This window comes from Colobus angolensis, unplaced genomic scaffold (assembly GCF_000951035.1).
Source record: "Colobus angolensis palliatus isolate OR3802 unplaced genomic scaffold, Cang.pa_1.0 Scaffold369, whole genome shotgun sequence".
Taxonomy (NCBI): Eukaryota; Metazoa; Chordata; class Mammalia; order Primates; family Cercopithecidae; genus Colobus; species Colobus angolensis.
In genome coordinates, this window is record NW_012117032.1 from 1,976,200 (window position 1) to 1,995,370 (window position 19,171).

A 19,171-nucleotide genomic window follows, 5' to 3' on the forward strand; every position below is an offset into this window, starting at 1 on the left:
GTTAAACCATGTAAACATATTAATCAAAACATTAAACCCTGCTTCTAATGCTTTATTTAATCAGCCAAGATATTACTATGTTCAGTTTACTAAAGAACATTTAAATTTTATTTAAATACCAACAAAAAGGCTTTTGCTGACAAGAGTATACCAAACATGAGAAATAAGAAGTCAAAATATTAATCCTTCAATCACAGGAGTTTTATAAAAATGTAGATTTAATGCTTAAGCCCCGGAGTTTGAGGCTATAGTGAGCCATGACTGTGCCACTGTACTCCAGCCTGAGTGACAGCGCTAGAGCCTGCCTCAAATAAAAAAAACCCAAAAAACAAAACAAAATGAAAAAACAACAACTCTGTCTCCCCATAGAGAGATTTAGATTTATAAGAAGAAATAGGGGTGAAATATTAAAAAGTAATTCAACATCAAGAAATGTAAGGAAAAAATGTTTTGTTCTTTTATGCTTAGGGATTGATTTTAAATACTCTAAGACATATTTCATTATTTATCAATTTAAATTTGAGGAAATACAATTTCATTTTATTATAAATGGCAACTTTTCTGATAAAACATACAAATAATTAAATGAACAAAGATAGGTGATCACTTTTTCATGAAATTATATATTTTTAATTATAAAAAATTTAAAATCAGCCAGAAAAGTAAACATCATACCACAAATCAGTTTTATGTGTGCATATATGTATATAATCTGTATGTATAACATATCTGATTACTGATGATGCAAATTTATAAATATTTCATGCAGTACAATCAGATTTTAGTGGTAGTCTTTTATGATAATATGACAAATTAAAATGAAAAAGCTAAAACTGAATTTCATAATAATTAGATTTCTGTAATACTCTAAAGATGATATTAAGGAAATACAGTAAAAGGGATGCAAACATTAACACATTACATGGATTATGTTACAAGCTAAAAAAGGAAAAGAAGCTCAAACACCATTCTGCCAGGCAGAACTGCAAAACAATCTGAAATTGGACACTGATCCTTCAAGACATATAAGACTTTCCATACTTATTAATATCTTATGACTATTTTAAAATAATTAGGTAAAAATAAAGCCATCAGTAGAAAAATAATCTTTTTAATTGTTTTTATTAAAAATACCTATGGGGATAAAAAATTTAAAGCTCTACATGTTTTCTTGAGGATCAGTACAAATTTCTTGTGCTAAATGGATAATTGAAAATAAGCTTTAAATGGGTTTTGCCAATGCATTATGTACCTATATGTACTGTAGGTCCCAGAAACTATGAGTAAAATCAGTGGTAAATATTAAGAAAATGACAATAGAAAGTTACATGATACACTCTAAAATATTCTTCATCTATTCTTTATAAAATTTTTTTGATGAAAAATTTTATCTCAAAAACAGAATTCAATAAAATAATTTAAATTATCTGCAAATAAATCATCCACTGTCATTTAAATGAGATTATAGATAACTTCCCATTAATCATTTATTGACTAAATATAACTATATTTAATAATAATTTATAAATACAACCATAAAGATAACTTCCTATGGTGTTTATGGATCATAATGTAGGCTATGTGGACTCAAATTATTTGCAAATGTATTTTGGATACTTAAAGCATCTGTCAATAACTGGTTAACTGTAAGAAAAATAAAAAAAGGTACTTTAAAAAGTTGTTGTAGTCAATATGACAACTATCCTATCATAAGAGAAATGTGATTTATTGCCAAATGAGCATAATAACACATTTATAATCAGCAACTATATGTACATTTATGACTAGTGTTATATTATTCATCCCTGTTAATTTTCAATACAAAGAGTGTCCATTTCTGTAGACATATGAAGCATATCATACTAAGAGCACAGATAATTAGTTAACTGGTAATGTAAAAACCAGACAGTGTTCATGGCACATAAATGGACCTACAGTAATAGTCAGTGCTGCAGAAGCTAACAATGCTTTAAGCAAAATTGGAAAAACATGAATACCATGCAGTTTTACTGAACTCACCTGACAGAGGTGTAAAACCATTCTCTAGGAGCAGAGATGCATGCACAAAAGTAAGAATATGATTGCAAGTAATAGACTTTAAGAAAATAAAAATATAACACTCAACTTCAAAATGACAAAAAATGGACAACATGATGGGATTACTGGGATGAAAATACTTTTGTGTCTTACCTCCCTCTTTGCCAATAGCACATTGGGAACAATGTGTGGCAGGCAGCGTCCCAGCATTAACATAACGCTTTTTTCACTATCTGCAATACGAGACACCTAGAAAACCAAATAATAAACGATGATAGTGGAGAAATTCTGTGTATAGTAATATAGAAAAGTTCATTCGTTAGGTCCTGACACCTCTGCTCTAAACACACATATTCCAATATTTTAACTTATAATAACAACAACAACAGCAACAGTGCTCCAATCAACATCAATATTTCTTTGGGCTAGAAACAGATTTAAAATACCATTAAAATCAAGGGTGAAGCCAAGAAGACCTAATGGGCTCCATTTCTGGGAACAAGTAGGGGGGATAGCACAAGAGTAGGGCAGACTCAATGTTTCTTTTTGTGCATGAAGAGATGCTCACAAAGCTACAACCATTAGCTATAGTGATAATCTGTACAAAGAACTTGGAAATACAAGGCGTAGGCTACGGAAGGTGATCCAGTCTTACAATGAGGATTGCCAGAGTGCATCCAAACCATCCTCTAAGTAGCTCTGTGATATTCTCAGTGACATTGTGGAACACAAGCCCATGGGAAGTCAAGTGAAATGAAACACAAAACAGCTAGAAAAGGAGGAGTGAGTACAGACGTAAGAAAAAACAATAATAATAAAATACCCCCTCAAGACCAATCTGCAAAAATAAATACAAAATAGTTGAGAAAAACTAATATGCAAGCTAATAAACTCAACTATTGGACATAACCACTCCTAATGAAATGAAAATAATGGAGTAATTTAAGTAGACAATTAATATATAAACAGTGTACACTTAAGTTGGTTTTCTGAATTACATCTAAGAGACGCTGTCATTAGACATACTACTAAAAACAGAGTTTATAAAAGGTCACTTCAATGTTAACAGAAAAAACAGAAATAATCAACTACTTTACTTAAAAGTTAAAAATTTTAGGAACTATATCTTACAGCATTCTTTTAAATAATGGATTTGCATTTGAAATATAGCCTTATCACAGATACTTCTGTAGAAGAGAAACTAAAAAGAAGAAAAACAGTAGAATGTTTTTAAAAAGTTGTGGAAATAGGTGTTATAATTTACCTCGTATCCTAAACGACTATCTGCTGACATTCGACAAAAAGAGAGTAGTGCTTGATGGAATGCAGGAGACAATTTCCTAGAAGAAAATGTTGTATGAAAAAGAGATAATATCAAATAATTACCATTGACATTTAAGGAGAAATTTAAGTTACATATTATAACTTCCATTCCAGCATGAATCCTACCCCACAAATGCTAATCAGATTTCTGAGCCACCAGTGACTTGAAGAACACTTCACTGGAGAAACTTACTTATATAGGTCACTTAGGAGAAAAAAAATCAATAGTAACTGGTGTTCTTGCAGTAGTTTGATGTTATGTGAAAAAATGGCAGTTAAAGAGTTAGTGGATCAAACCTAAAGTGGTATAGTAGATCAAGGACTATAGAACTGATTTGAAAATCTGAAGTAAGGGCTTTCTCCAACCCCAATTCTCTATAGTCCCAAAAAGATAAACAGAAAGGTAAAGTGGATACAAAGGTTGACCTGGTATATTGCTGAGAGGAATTAAAGTTTTGCAGGTGTATATAGCTAATGATAAATCTGAATATTAGAAAACCACATACAATAAGTCTAAAGATAAATGGAGGCGCAGCTCATTCAATATTCATGATACATTTTAAAGAAAGTTTCTGTTTGCAGTTGAAAATATTAGCCTATTTATGTTTAATAAAGGAGGTTAAAACATTATATTTCTAAAACACTACCAGTCTCTATGTAGTATTATTCATAAAATTATGACTATGAGCTGTACTTTATGTGTTAAATCTGCAAAGAAAAGGCTAACACCAATAATTAGATAATAAAGCTTATTTAGTATACACCACAAAGTGGCGCTCAGTAATTTCTATGATTATAGAGTACTGTACCACAGCTTGAGCCTTTTGCTGTTTTATGCTCCTCTCATATTCCCTCAGAGGGGGACCATAATCCTTCCACTTGCCCAAGTCAGAAACCTCAAATCAGGCTTGATCCTTTTTTTTGAGACAGGGTCTTGCTGTATTGCCCATGCTGTCTAGAATTCCTGGGCTCAAGCGATTCTTCCATCTCAGCCTCCTAAGTAGCTGGGATTAGAGGCAAATGCCATTGTCCCTGGCTTCCTTCCCTTTATTTTCACCCCAAATCCATTCAGTCTTTCAACTTCTAATAATCTTGCAGATCCATATACTTCTTTCCCTTCCCATTACCAATGTTTCAATATAGAACAGGCCTCCATCATTTCTTACTTGGGTTCTTCCCACATACACCCGTATAGTTTCCTTGCTCCCAGTCTTGCTACCTTCCAATTACCTCTAGCTCAGAGGACCCTTTCTAAAGCTTAGATATCATCATGTCCCAACCTCTACAATGAATTAATGCAAGCTTACATGACTTCTTAGACTTTGCTTATTTCTCCAACTTTGTCTTCTATCCTTCCTTTCACTAGCATTATTTGCTTAAGTCTTACTAAGTCCTTCTTTGTTCCCCTAAAGCACTGTTTTGTTTGTGCACATGGGATTCTTTTACCTCTTTGCTTGTTAACTCTTACATAGTTTTCAAATCTTGGATGACACTTCTATGAAACCTTCCTACTCTGAAGACTAGGTTAGTGCCTTGATTACATGTTCCCAAAGCAAGCTGAACTTATTTTATTATACTACTTTTCATACCTTACTGTTATTGCTTGTCTGTCTCTCTCATACTATAAGGTTTGAGGTTTGGGCCATGTCTGTTTCAATTCTGTGACCAGCATAGACAGACAGACACGCACACACACACACCCCTACTATACACAGAAAAAGTTGTAGTTCATGAGTGAAAAGCTTTACTTAAATAAAAATCCAATACTTCTTAGTAATAATGAGGACCTATAAGTCTGAAGCAAATTAGTCGTGCTTTTCTATTACATGCTCATAGTAGGCATAACATCTCTCTATTTAATAGGAAATGAAGTATGACCTTGTGGCTGAAAATGCACCATAAGAATTAAATGAGTTAATATACATAAAGCATTGAGAATTCTGTGTGACATATAAAAAGAGCTCAGTAATATTCCTTTCTTAAAAGTATTTTTTAATTACAATCTAAGAGTTTTAAAATTATATTTTGTCCCCTCCACTAAGAAACATAATCACAAAGTACAGGGACCATGGTTTTTGTCATCTGTGAGTTCTGTAACCCAATATAAATTAAACATATGAATTAAAAGAATACTAATGATATAATATTTGTAATGGAGGCAGACACAGACAAAAAAAAAACAAAAAACAAAAAACTAGGAGCAAAAATTATTCCTTCTTTAACACAGGCAACTATGCAGCACCAAAATATTCCTCTGAGTCTGATAATGACTACAGGATAGAGAAAAAAGCACTGGGTAAGTGTTTGTAGCACACAGTAATAACATATTAGTTACGGGTTTAAGTACTTAGCTAAGATAGAACCTAGCCCATTGATGGGTAATTCCTTTTTGATTTAATTTAATTTAGTAACTAATAATTTTGTGACTTTTCTTGTGACAACTACTTTGCTATGTGTTAAGTTCATGTCAAATATAAAAATTCATATATTTGATCTACAAAAAGCAGTTTAAATAAAAACAGTAGCTCTTCCCGTTTGACACACACTAAATAGCTGAAAGATGCATTTCAAAATATAGGAGGCATACTAACCTATTGGGTTTATCAAAATGAACTGTGTTTTTACTTGATGGAGAAGAAGGTGGCATTCCTTCTCTTTCTCTCCTGGGGAATGAATTTGGGGAATTCTCTTTAGGAATAGTGGAATCAGCTTCATCTGATATTGAAAGATGGATGTCTGTGTTTTTCCCCTTGTCTGAACTATTTACATCTGGATGCTGTCCACTATTCTCAGAGTCTTTGTGGGGCAACTGATCCAAAGAAGGCTGAACAGAGTCACAAACTGCTGGGATGGCAAAGTGTTCATTTTTGAGGAAGTCCATTTCACTGTAGAAAGAGAAATTAAGAGAAATCACCAGAGGACAACTGTATTTTTGAAAACTAGCATAAATCTCATAATGGGTTTAATGTTTTAAAAGTATATTTAAAAGTATTAGTAGCAAATGGTTGGCAAGTGATAAATCTTTTTTATGCAATATTCATTGATGCTTAATATACCTAAAAATGTAGCTATAAACTCAAGAATGAAGCATAAAAATGGCCTTAAAAACCCTGCTTTTGATTGGCACTTAAATTTCTTTTATTCATTTGCAAACTGGGGATAACTCCCTCAAACCCACAGAATTATTATAAGAACTAAACGGAATAATGAATGGGAAATATGTACAACTAATGAAGGACAGATCAAAATATCTTATTTCTTAGTGTCAAGACACAATTGATTGTAAGATCACCATATTGATTTACTAACTTGTTTTGGGAAAAAAGACCTATTACTATTTTAAATATATTAAACAATTATAAAACTTTCTTTTAGAAGTATTAAAATGTGAAGCAATTATGCCTTACAACTGGAATATTGTTTCCTATATTTGCATAACTTGCCAATACCTTTAAACACCTTAAGAGGATTTTTAGGAATGATGATCAAGTACTTACCTTTTAAGTCTTCTGATTTGTTCCATCAATGACCACTTCTCACTATTTAACAAACTAATTTTATCTTCTAATTTCTGAACTAACATGGAGTTCTAAAATCAAAACAGGAGAAAAACAGAAACTCAAGATCTCACTGTATGCTTTTACATAGTTTAAATACTTTTTGTGGACTTGACTAATTAGTTGCTATATCTCACCTCTGCAGGCTGGGGAGTTTCAAGAGTTGGAGGAAGGTTGCTTATAATTGGTGTAAGGGCCTCTAACTCATCTTCTTCTACTCCACTGGCCACATCTACACGATCTTTTCCAGTGACTTGATGATTTCCAAAATCTCGGTAGAGTTGCAATAAGTCTGGAGGTTTTGGAATGTTTAATCCTACATCATCCCATAATTCAAAATCCTAAAAGATAAAAAATGATAACATAAAAAAATCTTCGAGGAAATTTTATCTTGCATTTTTGAAATCCATATTATTATTGCTAATACCTTGCTTTTGTTTTTGTGTTGTTTTGTTTTTTAGACAGGGTCCTGCTGTGTCATGCAGGCTGGAGTACAGTGGCACAATCATAGACAGCTCACTGTAGCCTCAAACTCCTGGGCTCAAGTGAGCCTCCCACCTCAGCCTCCCAAGTAGCTGAAACCACAAACACCCGCCACCATGCCGAACCAAGTAAGAAACATTTTTTTTGGTAGAGATGGGGTCTTGCTTTGTTGCCCAGGATGGTCTCAAACACCTTGCTTTACGTAATCCTCCCACTTTGGCCTCCCAAAGTGTTGAGATTACAGGTGTGAGCCACCACAGTCATCTTCTGTGAATATATTGAAAACCCAACATAATCATAATTTTGTTATAATATCAAAGTGTATGTTCCAAGTTAGTAAATAACATTCTTAAATTTATTTTATACTTTCCACTATCCAATATTATTCTTGTAAGTTTCCTCAGCTTCTAGATAAATAGGTTTAATTGTCTTAGGTATCAAAATGTTACACAATTTTTTATTATATCTCTTAAAAATATAAACTCCTTTTACTTTGTTTTATAATAACTTTAAGCTCATAAAACATGCTCAAATATTTGCATGACATCATAAAACATATCTAGATTAAGGACGTCTCAGTACATAAATTGTATCTATTATTTATAGGTTATAAGTAAACTCAAAGAAATCAATTTTGTTCTTCCTTTTTTACTCCAACTTAATACATTAGTGTAATCTCTAGTGGGCAAGGAAACAATTTAATCTGCATGTCTTCTTGCTATGAATGTTTGAATATAATTCGTATTATTACAAATGCTTCTGGCAATTTTCAGAATTTAAATAGCTACTCTTTGTTGTGTATTAAAACATGTTCAACAGTTTTATTAACTCTAACACAGTTTTATTAAAAGTAGAAAAAAGCATAGCAACTTAAGCATTCTATAGACAAAGATCTTCAGAAGAGCTTTATAAAGTTGCTGAGCAATCAACTGCATGTAAATACATTGTCTCACCATTCTATCTTCCTCTACTATATCACAATTTAGTACTAATTTGATATATTATAACCTATGAGAACCTCCATGAGAAATTGACATACTAATTTGAACATTCTAAATGTGATATTCTTATTCCTTTGATGGTTTATTTGAACAATGAGATAGCTATTATTGAGGACTAAACCTGAGGCAGATATGAGTATTACAAGTGGGGGGCTTTAGAGAAAACCACATGAAGTATGAAATTTGTATCTTTCTCCACTATCACTGTTACAAATTAATTTGAGGGAGGCTTAAACTGGTCATCTGTAAAATGGGTAAAATATTTATTACTTCTAAGCGTTTTTGTAAGGATAAATTAAATGCATATAAAAGCCTTAACACAGTGCTTGGCCCACAACAAGAACTAAACAACTTTTAGCTAAAAAAAAAAAAAACTTATTAAATGAACATCACACATAATTCAAATGTCCATTTATCTATCATTCATCCAAAATTTAAGACGTATCTACCTTGAGCTTAGAACTAGAAATAATTTCTAGTGGCTCCATTATCCTTGCCAAAACTTCATACAGTCTTAGCTAAACATTCCAATTAATGTGTTGTGGTATCTCAGTGTGATTGAATTTGCATTTCTCTAATGAATACAAATGTTGAGAATCTTTTTCACGTGCTTATTTTCCATCCATATAACTTCCTTGGTGAAGCACCTGTTTAAATTTTTTGTCCATTCTTTTAAAAAATGGATTAATTTTCTATTATTAAGTGTAGAGTGTTCTTTATAAATTTTGGATATAACTCCTTTATCAGATATGTTACTTGCAATATTTTCACCCTCTCGGTCTTCTCAATCACTTAAAAGTGGCTTCCAAAGAGCAGAAGTTATTGATTTTGATGAGAGCAAATCAGACAGAGAACATCATACTTTTTGTGTCATATCTAATAAATCTTTTACCTATCTTCCAAGCCTGCAGTGATTTTTTTTCCTGTTTTCCTCTAGAAGCCTTATAGCTTTTTAGGATCTATATTTAAGTATATGCTCCATTTTGAGTTAATTTTTATATATGATATGGTTTGATGTTTATTTGTTTTGGGCAAATGGTTCCATTACCATTTGTTAAAAAAAAGACTACCCTTTCTGTATGGAAGGTATTTTGCATTTTGTCAGAATTCAACAGATCATCTATGTGTAAGTCCATCTCTGGACTCTATTCTGTTTCATCAATTTATTTGTCTATATACCAGTATGACACTGTCTTTACTATAGTATCTTTTAAGACTTGAAGCCAGGTAGTTTAGGTCTTCCAAATTTGTTTTTCTTTATTAAAGTTGTTTCGCTGTTTCCTTTTCATATGAATTTTAGAAAAAATTCATTACTTTCCACAAAAATGCCAGTGAGAAGTGAGATTTAGATTTCACTGAAAATACAAATCAAAACTGTTACCTTGACAATGTTGGGTTTTCTGGTCCGTGAGCACAATATCTCTTCATTTAAGTCTCCTTAATTTATCTCAGCATGTTAAGTAGTTTTCAGTGTAGAAGCTGTCAGATTTATTCCTATATTATTTCCTATTTTTTAATACTATTGAACATGATATTTTAAAAATTTGATTTCCAATTGGTTGTTGCTAACATAACATACAATAGGTTTTTGTATACTTACCTTGTTTCCTACAACCTTGCTAAAATCACTTAGTTTTTGTACCTTTTTTGGAGAGTCTATAGGATTTTCTATACATAAGATCATGTCATTGGTGAATAAGGATTGTTATTTCTTCCTTTCCAAAACGTGCGCTTGAATTACTTTTTCTTGCCTTATTGCACTAGCTAGAATCTTCAGTATGACGTGAATAGAAGTAGTGCGAATAAATGTTCTTGTTTTTGTCTTCATCTTTCATCATTAAGAATGATGCCAGTGTGGGATACTATGCAGTCATAAAAAAGGATGAGTTCATGTCCTTTTCAGGGACATGGATGAAGCTGGAAATCATCATTCTCAGCAAACTATCACAAGCACAGAAAATCAAGCACTGCATGTTCTCATTCATAGGTGGGAATTGAACAATGAGATCACTTGGACACAGGGTGGGGAATATCACACACCAGGGCCTGTCGGGGCATGAGGAGCTGAGGGAGGGATAGCGTTAGGAGAAATGCCTAATGTAAATGACGAGGTGATGGGTGCAGCAAACCAACATGGCACATGTTTACCTATGTATCAAACCTGCACATTGTGCGCATGTACCCTAGAACTTAAAGTATAATAATTAAAAAAAAAAAAAGAAAAAAAAAGAATGATGTTAGTGATAGGCTTTCTATAAATGTCCTCTATCAGTTGGGGAAATGTCCCTCTATTTCTAATTTCTTTAAAGTTTTAAAAGAGAATGGATATTGGATTGAGTCAAATGCCTTTTCTGCATCTTCTCAGATGATTATATTATTTTCTTTTTAATATGATGAATTATGATGACTGATTTTTGGATATGAACTCAACCTTATATTCCTGGGATAAACCTCATTTGGTCATAATGAATTTTCCTTTTAACATTTTGTTTAATTTGATTTGCTAAAATGTTATGTATAATTTCTATATCTATATTCATAAAGGAAATGAGTCTGTAATTTTTTTTGTTTGCAGTGTCTTTCTCTGGTTTTGATATCAGAAGTATGCTGGTCTCATTGAATGAGTTAGGAGATATTCCCTTACATTTAATTTCTAGAAGAGTTTGTTTACTTCTTCCTTCAATGTTTGGTCAAATTCGCAAGTGAAGCCATCCAGACCTGGAGTTTTCTTTGTAGGATTATTTTTAACTACAGATTTTATTTATTTAATAAATATTAAAGCCCTTCAAATAACCTATTTCTTCTTGAGTGTGTTTTGGCAGTTGTCTTCTTACAAGAAAAGTTGTTCATAACATTCTTTTATTATTATTTTAATATAAGTAAAATCTGTAGTGATGTAACCTTGCTCATTGTTGATTTTGGTAATTTGTATCTTCTCTTTTTTTCTTAATCAGTTAGGCAAGAGGTTTATCAATTTTACTGATCTTCTCAAAGGACTACTTGTTTGTTATTTACTTTTTCTCTATTGTTTTCTGCTGCCTGTATCCACTTGTGCTATCATCTTTATTATTTCCTTTCTTCTACTTACTTTGGGTTTCACTTGGTTTTCTTTTTTTAGTTTCTTAAGGCAGAACTTGATTTCACTGATTTGAAATGTTTTCTTTTCTTGTATAGACATTTAGTGCTATGAATTTCCCTCTAAGTGCTATTTTAGTTATATCCCACAAATTTTGATATGTTTTGTTTTCATCTTCACTCAGTTCAAAATACTTTATGATTTCCCTTTTAATTTCTTTTCTAACTCACGCGTTATTTGGAAATAACTTTGTTACTAATTGCTAGTTTAATTTCACCATCTTAAGACTTGTTTTATAACCCATAATATGGTCTACCTTTGTAAGTGAACCATTTGAATTTAAAAAGGGTATGTATTCACTGTTGAAGGATGAAGTATTTTATAAATTGTAATTATGCCCAATTGGTTGATAACGTAGCACAAGTCTTCTACATCCTAAATGATTTTCTGTTGACTCGTTCTATTAATTACTGAGAGAGCTTTGTTGACATCTCTAATTTCTGATTTTTATTCGAGAAGGACTAATCGTTTACATTTACAGGGAATACTGATAGAGCTAGGTTTTAATCTAACCATTTTATTATCTATTTTCTATATATTCCATCTAGTTTTTGCTCCTCTTTTCCTCTTTTTCTGTGTTCTTTTTGACCTCTCAATGTTTCTCACACATTCAGAATCTTTCCTATTCACTGTTTAGTTGATCTTTTAAAAAACACAATTAACCCAAACTACAACCAGAGTATAGCATTGCGTAATACTCATGTTAGTTAAATATTAGTTTAATGTCTTTTACATAGCACATGTTCAGTGATACTAACATTGCATAAAAAATAACTAGATATTTATTGCATTTAATTTTGCCAAATATATTCTAATAACTGAGGAGAGAACTGAACTATCTTACTAAGAAAATTTCTATTTTTGCTAAAGGATCTATAGGAGATTTTACGAACCAACAGAATAATCTTGATTTAAAATCATGGCCTTCAGATTCCTACATAATAAATTTGCTGGCATTTACTTTTTTAAGGTACAAGATTCAAACCGATCCATTAGCACTAAGAAGTCAAAATATTCCATTTGAGAGGTGACACTAAAATAAGACATCTTTTTTGCTTAAAAGATTTTATCAGGAAAATAATAACAATAATAAAGTTCTAAAATTGGCCCCTATTCACAGAGACACAGCTGATTTTCTCACTCTCATTTACCATATACTCTCTTCAATACTGTCATATATTTATCTAACATTTTAATTGTTACAGTGCAATTGAGGAGGTTTATAGTTAAACTGGATTTATAAGTATACAATAACCTATACCATCAAGTATATGTCTTTAAAAAGCATATTCATATCATACTTTATGAATATATGCAAAAATGGGTGGACTATATAGTCCCTGAGGAGTGGTAAAAAGGAATCTAGAAAGAATGAAAAGTCTTTATGTAGAAAGCAACAGGGAAAGAATAAAATCTGTAAGCTAACAGAATTAATAGACTAGGTAGGCAAGAGACTGCTGTTTCTGGTAACTAGCCTTGTAGAATTTTACTATATAATAACTTACAAAAAAAAAAAAAAGAAACTATGTACAAGAAAAAGTGAATTATAAGTGTAAAAAAAAATTATTGTAAAAATAAAAAGTAATTTTACCTGATCATCGTTTTCATCTGAAAAGGTTATTGATGTAAGCTTGTAGTTATTCTTTAATAAAAATTCATTGACTAAGAAGTTTAGAGCTCTCTTTTCAAGAGGTTTGATTGGCTCCTGGAAGCAAAATAAGAGGCAAACAGGAAATCATAAGTTTTCCTCCTTCAATATTTATGTTACCATTTTATGTGTAAGATAATTTTATATTTGTCTTCCATCACTCACCTGAATTTCAGGACTTGATTTGTAATTTTTTCGTTCCTGTAAAGGAACTTCATGTTCTGGTGGAAAAAAACATAAATACTATTTTACTATTTTACATTTTAAAATATCTCTGCTACTTCTACATTGTCAAAGTTGAAAAGTCTCAAAAAAGTTTTATGTACACCACCTGCGGCCTTTGTCAGGTTGGCTCGGAGGGCCTGAATGGTCTCCTTGGCTTTCCGTAGTTCAAACTCCAGGACTGGACAGGGATTTGGAATAAACACACAAAGGCATCCAACCAAGAAAAGGGAAACAAAAATTAAAAAATAAAAAGCAAGGATGGGTGTGAAAAAAAAATACAATTTGTATTGAAAACAGAAAGCATGCAATCTTTATGAAACTTGTGAACGCATGCAGCAGAGTTGATTTGCAAGCAAACTGGTGAATGTTTTCCATAGTTTTAGTAGAATTCAGGGGGTTATTATCCAATGTTCTAGCTGTCTGACAAGGAATAGCTCTATTTAAAAATAAAATCTATGGCATACTCTCGTTTAAATAAATAAAAATATTAATAATCTGGGTACTTCTGCTTTATTCAGTCTAGGTAAGAAATGTAATGGATGTGTTCAGGTGACGTAGTTTTAGGGGATAAGGTAAAAATTAGATGAAGCCCAAGCAAATATTCTTAAAAAGAGAAAACTTAGGATTTTTTTTTTTTTTTTTTACAAAAGTTAACTTAAAATGCGTTGTCTAGAATAATGTTATAAATCAACGTACAGAAACGTTAGTGAATAGATCCCTTTGTTAGGATGTTGAAGGACTATGGTTTAAATATTTAACAAATGTCATGATGCCTATATATTTTTCTACAAACAAGAGTATGTTTTCTAAAAACAAACATAGATATGTCAAACACATATCAAAAAAGTAATAAAAACCCAAAACCCAAAGGGTTTTATTTTTCATTTAGAGCCACAGGAAAGAAATAGTTTCACTTTTAATTTCTAATTAAGATAATTCTACAGCAAATGAATGTGTACATTTCTAAAAGTATAGTTTTCTAAGGATACTGAGTAGGACTAAGTAGAATTTCAAAGTTTCTGATAACTCTTCTAATAAATTTGTTCATGTTAAGAGGTACCAGTGAAACTCATAATTTCTCCTATTATCACATAGTGATTATGTCATAAATATGAATATTGAGAAACATTTTAATAAGCTCTTTAAAATGTTTCATCACGAGTGAGATTTAACTATGTGTGTCTCAACTGGGGATTTTTCTTAAAATGTGTAATTACTGTGCTGAAGAAAAAGCCAAGGTTAGACTTGAAAAAAATATATATTTCCGAGAAGTAAAGCTCTGGGAAAATTAAGTGATCTTTGCCACAAATGAATATTAAGAAATTATAGTAGTTAAATCATTCTGCATAAAAACTGGAACTTAAGGTTTCATCTTAAAGATGAAATTTTTTCCTAACTGACTAATACACAGAAAAAAGATGCCAAATGAGATGTTATCAGAGCCATGGCTATAAAAATATATGGAAAAATTAGGATTCACTCAGTTTGCACATTTTCAATAAAAACAAGATGTAACTGAATCACATCTAGTACACAAAGGCCAATTATTTTGATGCACAGAATTTAACTGCAGCAACATGGAAGCACCACTAAAAATCAGATGACATTGTATGTTACTATATGTTTTTTGGTAGTCAGCAATGCTGATCTGCAAATACTTCTGTGCAACAAAGTTAAACATTTTCCTTAACATTTACACTTCCGGAAACTCTTAGAGTTGCAACGAAGTAAGACTGGACACATTCAGTGTGTAAGGTAAGTACAGAATAGGTTTACACACAGCATGTTGGTTTACTTTTTTTAATTTTTTTTAAATTTTAAAACTCTAGGCAATTGATTTTGATTTAAAAATACCTAACTGTATCTTAAATAAAATAAATACATATATCATGCTTTTGATATCACTTAAAATTTTCTAAGACATTACAGAACAATTGCAGATCAGAAGTGCCCTACACCAGAATGATACAAAAAAAAAAAAAAAAAAAAAAAAAACTGGTTAAAACACAACTGGGAAAAAACTCAAAATGCAACTGGTGAAAGTTTAGGTGACCAAGAGTAAAACACTGAATGATTAAGGCACAGAAAGCCAGAAAAACCCATGTCAGACGGCAAGAATTTATATTTGTATGCACATCTACATATATATTGCCAAATGTCATTAGAAGTTACCAATGCTTTGAAAAGATAGTACTTATCAATATGAATTCACTCTGCTGCATGTTTCTTAATATACAATATAGACTTTAAAAGACAAAGGCATATGTTTGAATCTATAGCACATTTCTATAAAGGCATAACATGATCAAGTAATTGCAGTTACATGAGAAAGTTTCAAAAGAAAGGTTAATAGCAGTGTTATATATACAGATACATGAATGTATCTTCTTTATTAACATTAAAGCTAAAAATTAATTATCCTGTAAAGAGAGACACTGTGCCAAACAACCTTGCAAATACTTTTAAAATATTGTAATTCTTCCTAAAAATGTTTGAGGATATGTATGTTTATTAAAAATGCTGCAGGAATGAACAACCAAGAGGCTCATTCTACTAGTCCAACTCTGCTGAATACGATTTTACTAGAACTAAAGTAATAACTGCAAAGATGTAGATGTATATAAACATCACATATTATAATCTTACCAAAACAGTTAACACTTAAAAGTCAGTATAGCAACTCTAGATTAGTTGAAACAGTTATTTCTCAAGCTGCAATGGATAATACTGTAGTATATTAGAGGTACTTGAGTGCTTAAAGGTTACGCTTTCATGACTTATGAGATGTACAACTATGTGGAGACACCAAAGGTGAAATGTGAAATTTCAAAGTAGAAATAAAATATCAATACTTTGTTGTCCAACTCAATTCATCACTAATATTATCTTGAAATGCTTGCTAGACTTAGTTCTTTTTGGCTCACATTCAAAATATTGCTGTATTTTAAAAGATCTTTTCCATAACACTGGTCTGAAGAAGTAGTTTTTCATTCCCATTCTAGTTCATTATTGATGAGCTCCAATCAATAGGTCTGAGTCATCTACTTTGCTATGTAAAATTGTCTTCTTTCAAGTCAGAATTTTCTCCTGACTATAAGGTGATATGAAATAACACTTCCCCATTTTTAATACTTATTTTAGTATCCAAGAACAGTTGTAGGAAAAGAAAAAATTCTCTTTTCAGTTTTTGTAAGAATATGAGTTAGAATAAAATCCCATCCCTAAAATAATACAGAAGTCCTAAGGCAGTACTATCATCACCTCTACTAGGTTTAGAAAATTCTTCCTGCCAATTATAGACTTGAGAAACTTAGTACTGTTAGGGATGACTTAGCAATAAATAAGTGAAAGCAAGATGCAATCCCCATAGTTTGTAGATATTTGTTTTTCTATACTCAACTTGGTGGGAACAAAGTATCCTCTTTCCCACAGCATTAAAATAAAATTCTTCCCGTTATTGTTCTTTCTGCTTGAGTTCTTCTATCACTCATCTCAAAGTTGGTGTTTATCAATGTATCATCCTTAGCCATTTTCTTAATTTACACACTCCACTGGAATGACTTTCACTCTTGTGGTTTTAAGTTTCACAAGTACTCTGAAGACTCCAAAATTTAAAAAAATATTTTCACAAGACAAAGACCTACCCAGTTATCTCCTGGACATGCCCACTTGAATGTCTCATAAATTACTAGTTCAATCTTATCTAAATGGATCTCATCATCTTCCTTTCAAACCTGGTTCCCCTGCAGTCTCTCCAATAATGGCACCATTATTTACCCAGTTGGCCAAATGGGAAACCTGCAGATGACTATTCACTTATTCCTTACCCTTATTCTCACACCAATTAAATGTCTAAGCCATACTGATTCCAACCTTTAATAACTCCCTAAATAAGCATTATCTAAACTGTCTCTGCAATTGTCATAGTTCAGACCTTTATGACTTAATATATAAATTATTACAATAACCTAAAACCCTAAAGACCCTGACAAATTATGCAGAAAACCATGATTTTCTAAACTTATATGACCACAAAATTCTGTTTCTTTTTCCCACTTTTGTTTTTCCCCTATGAAACGAACATTCTCATGAAATACACTTTTGGAAATGTTAATCTAAAGTAAAGATAAAACCCTCCTTCTCCAGCCCACAAAAATTTAATGAACATATAATCACTTGTATTTTTAGATTAAATATAACCACCCACCACAATGATGTATTCTTTTTTTCTCTCTGAACCTATTTTAATTTCATGGTGACGAATAACAAGAAATCTATTTTCAAAACGCTATTTATCTTCTTTACAGCCTTGTTGGAGCACCTATCCTATTTTAAATCCAACAAAATTATGAAATAAGATTTAGGTATGGTTTAAATCAAGAAAATCAAAATGTACTGCTAAGAGGAAGGAAAAGATTTATCTGTACCTAGGGAGAAACATCAAATTAGAAGCCAAATAGGCTTATTTAATTCTGATAAGGCTGGATATGGATGCTGCCAGGCCATTACCTAAGAAATGAGAAGGCTACTTCTAATCCAGGAGACAGGGACAGATGATCCCAGAGCAAAAATCTAAAGACCATTTTAGAATGTCTACTAGATTATGTAAGCTTCCTAAAGGCTTCATATGTCTGTACTGTTGACTGATGTTCCTAGAGTAGCATAATGCTTGAACTATAGAGAAGGCAATCAGCAAATACTTGCTGAGTATGAATGGACATTCCAATACTTGTCTGAAACATTAACTGATCTTACCAGCATTCAGGAGTGTCTTTGCCTACAAATCAGAAAGCATAGTTCTAGTTCTCTACATCTCAAAACAGAGTTAAGGTGTTAACTAGGGAAGTAATTCAGTAATAGAGATGTGAGAACAAATAAAGTAAGGGCTCTGATGCTAAAAGATAGATCTTGTGAACCTGAAACAGGAATATAGGGGGGTTCTAAAATCAACAAGGTCTCTATTACCATTTCCAATATACTGAACTTGTATCTGTATGACAGATACAGACATATTTCAGACAAATTCCTGAAGAGCAGAAACATTATCTATCTTGTATGTCTATATAGAAACCTAACACACAGTACCTAAGACATAGCAGATGCTCGAAATGCCTAAAATAAGTTAAATAATGGCTATCTTGATATTTAGAACGCAGATGTCTCTTGTTACCTTTAAGAAAACTAGAAATTGAAGAGGTACATTGTATATGTGCTAAGTACAGTAGTTTTGTTTAATAACATAGAGAAAGGCTTTTACCTAAAATGAAAAATCACCTATATTAAACTCATTTTGGTTCAATGTCTGCTACTACTTAAATCATTTTACATAAAAACGTATACTTCATATAGAAAATAAATTGAGAAATGGAAAATAGCTAAAATAAAAAGTTTTTAAAATTTTACTTCTTTTCTAAGAAAATGGCTCTGTGAAATAGTTTCATATAAGAAAGACAAGAATATTCTATCCACATGAATATACAGATGGGTCAGAGCTACAGCCTGGTACTAAGAGATCTATTGTGGGCTCTGGAATAAAACCTCTATGTGATACATCCTGATCATGCCCCTTACTAATTGTAAGCTACCGGGTAAATTTCTCAACCTTGGTATAAGCATTAGTTTTCTAGGCTTATAGAAACTATAAACCTAAAAATGACCTATTTTGCAGCATTCCTAACAAGACTAAATAAAATATTTTATATAAAGCACCTAGCATAGTACCTGACATGCAGTAAGTGCTTAATAAACATTTGTTCCTTTA

At 31.7% G+C, this 19,171-nt stretch overlaps 1 protein-coding gene across 3 annotated transcripts in view; it reads right to left on the minus strand.

Annotated features, from left to right (window-relative positions):
- The window catches only part of KIAA1468 (KIAA1468 ortholog), a 124,393-nt gene that overhangs the window by 77,010 nt on the left and 28,212 nt on the right, over positions 1-19,171 (minus strand). For all 3 annotated transcript variants that reach the window (XM_011953599.1, XM_011953600.1, XM_011953601.1), the window contains exons 3-10: positions 13,517-13,588; positions 13,351-13,406; positions 13,129-13,242; positions 7,055-7,258; positions 6,858-6,949; positions 5,952-6,245; positions 3,302-3,377; positions 2,191-2,286 (exon numbers count right to left, since the gene is read on the minus strand). In XM_011953599.1, coding sequence (XP_011808989.1) covers positions 2,191-2,286; positions 3,302-3,377; positions 5,952-6,245; positions 6,858-6,949; positions 7,055-7,258; positions 13,129-13,242; positions 13,351-13,406; positions 13,517-13,588 — 1,004 coding nt within the window. The remainder of the gene's footprint in view (positions 1-2,190; positions 2,287-3,301; positions 3,378-5,951; positions 6,246-6,857; positions 6,950-7,054; positions 7,259-13,128; positions 13,243-13,350; positions 13,407-13,516; positions 13,589-19,171) is intronic.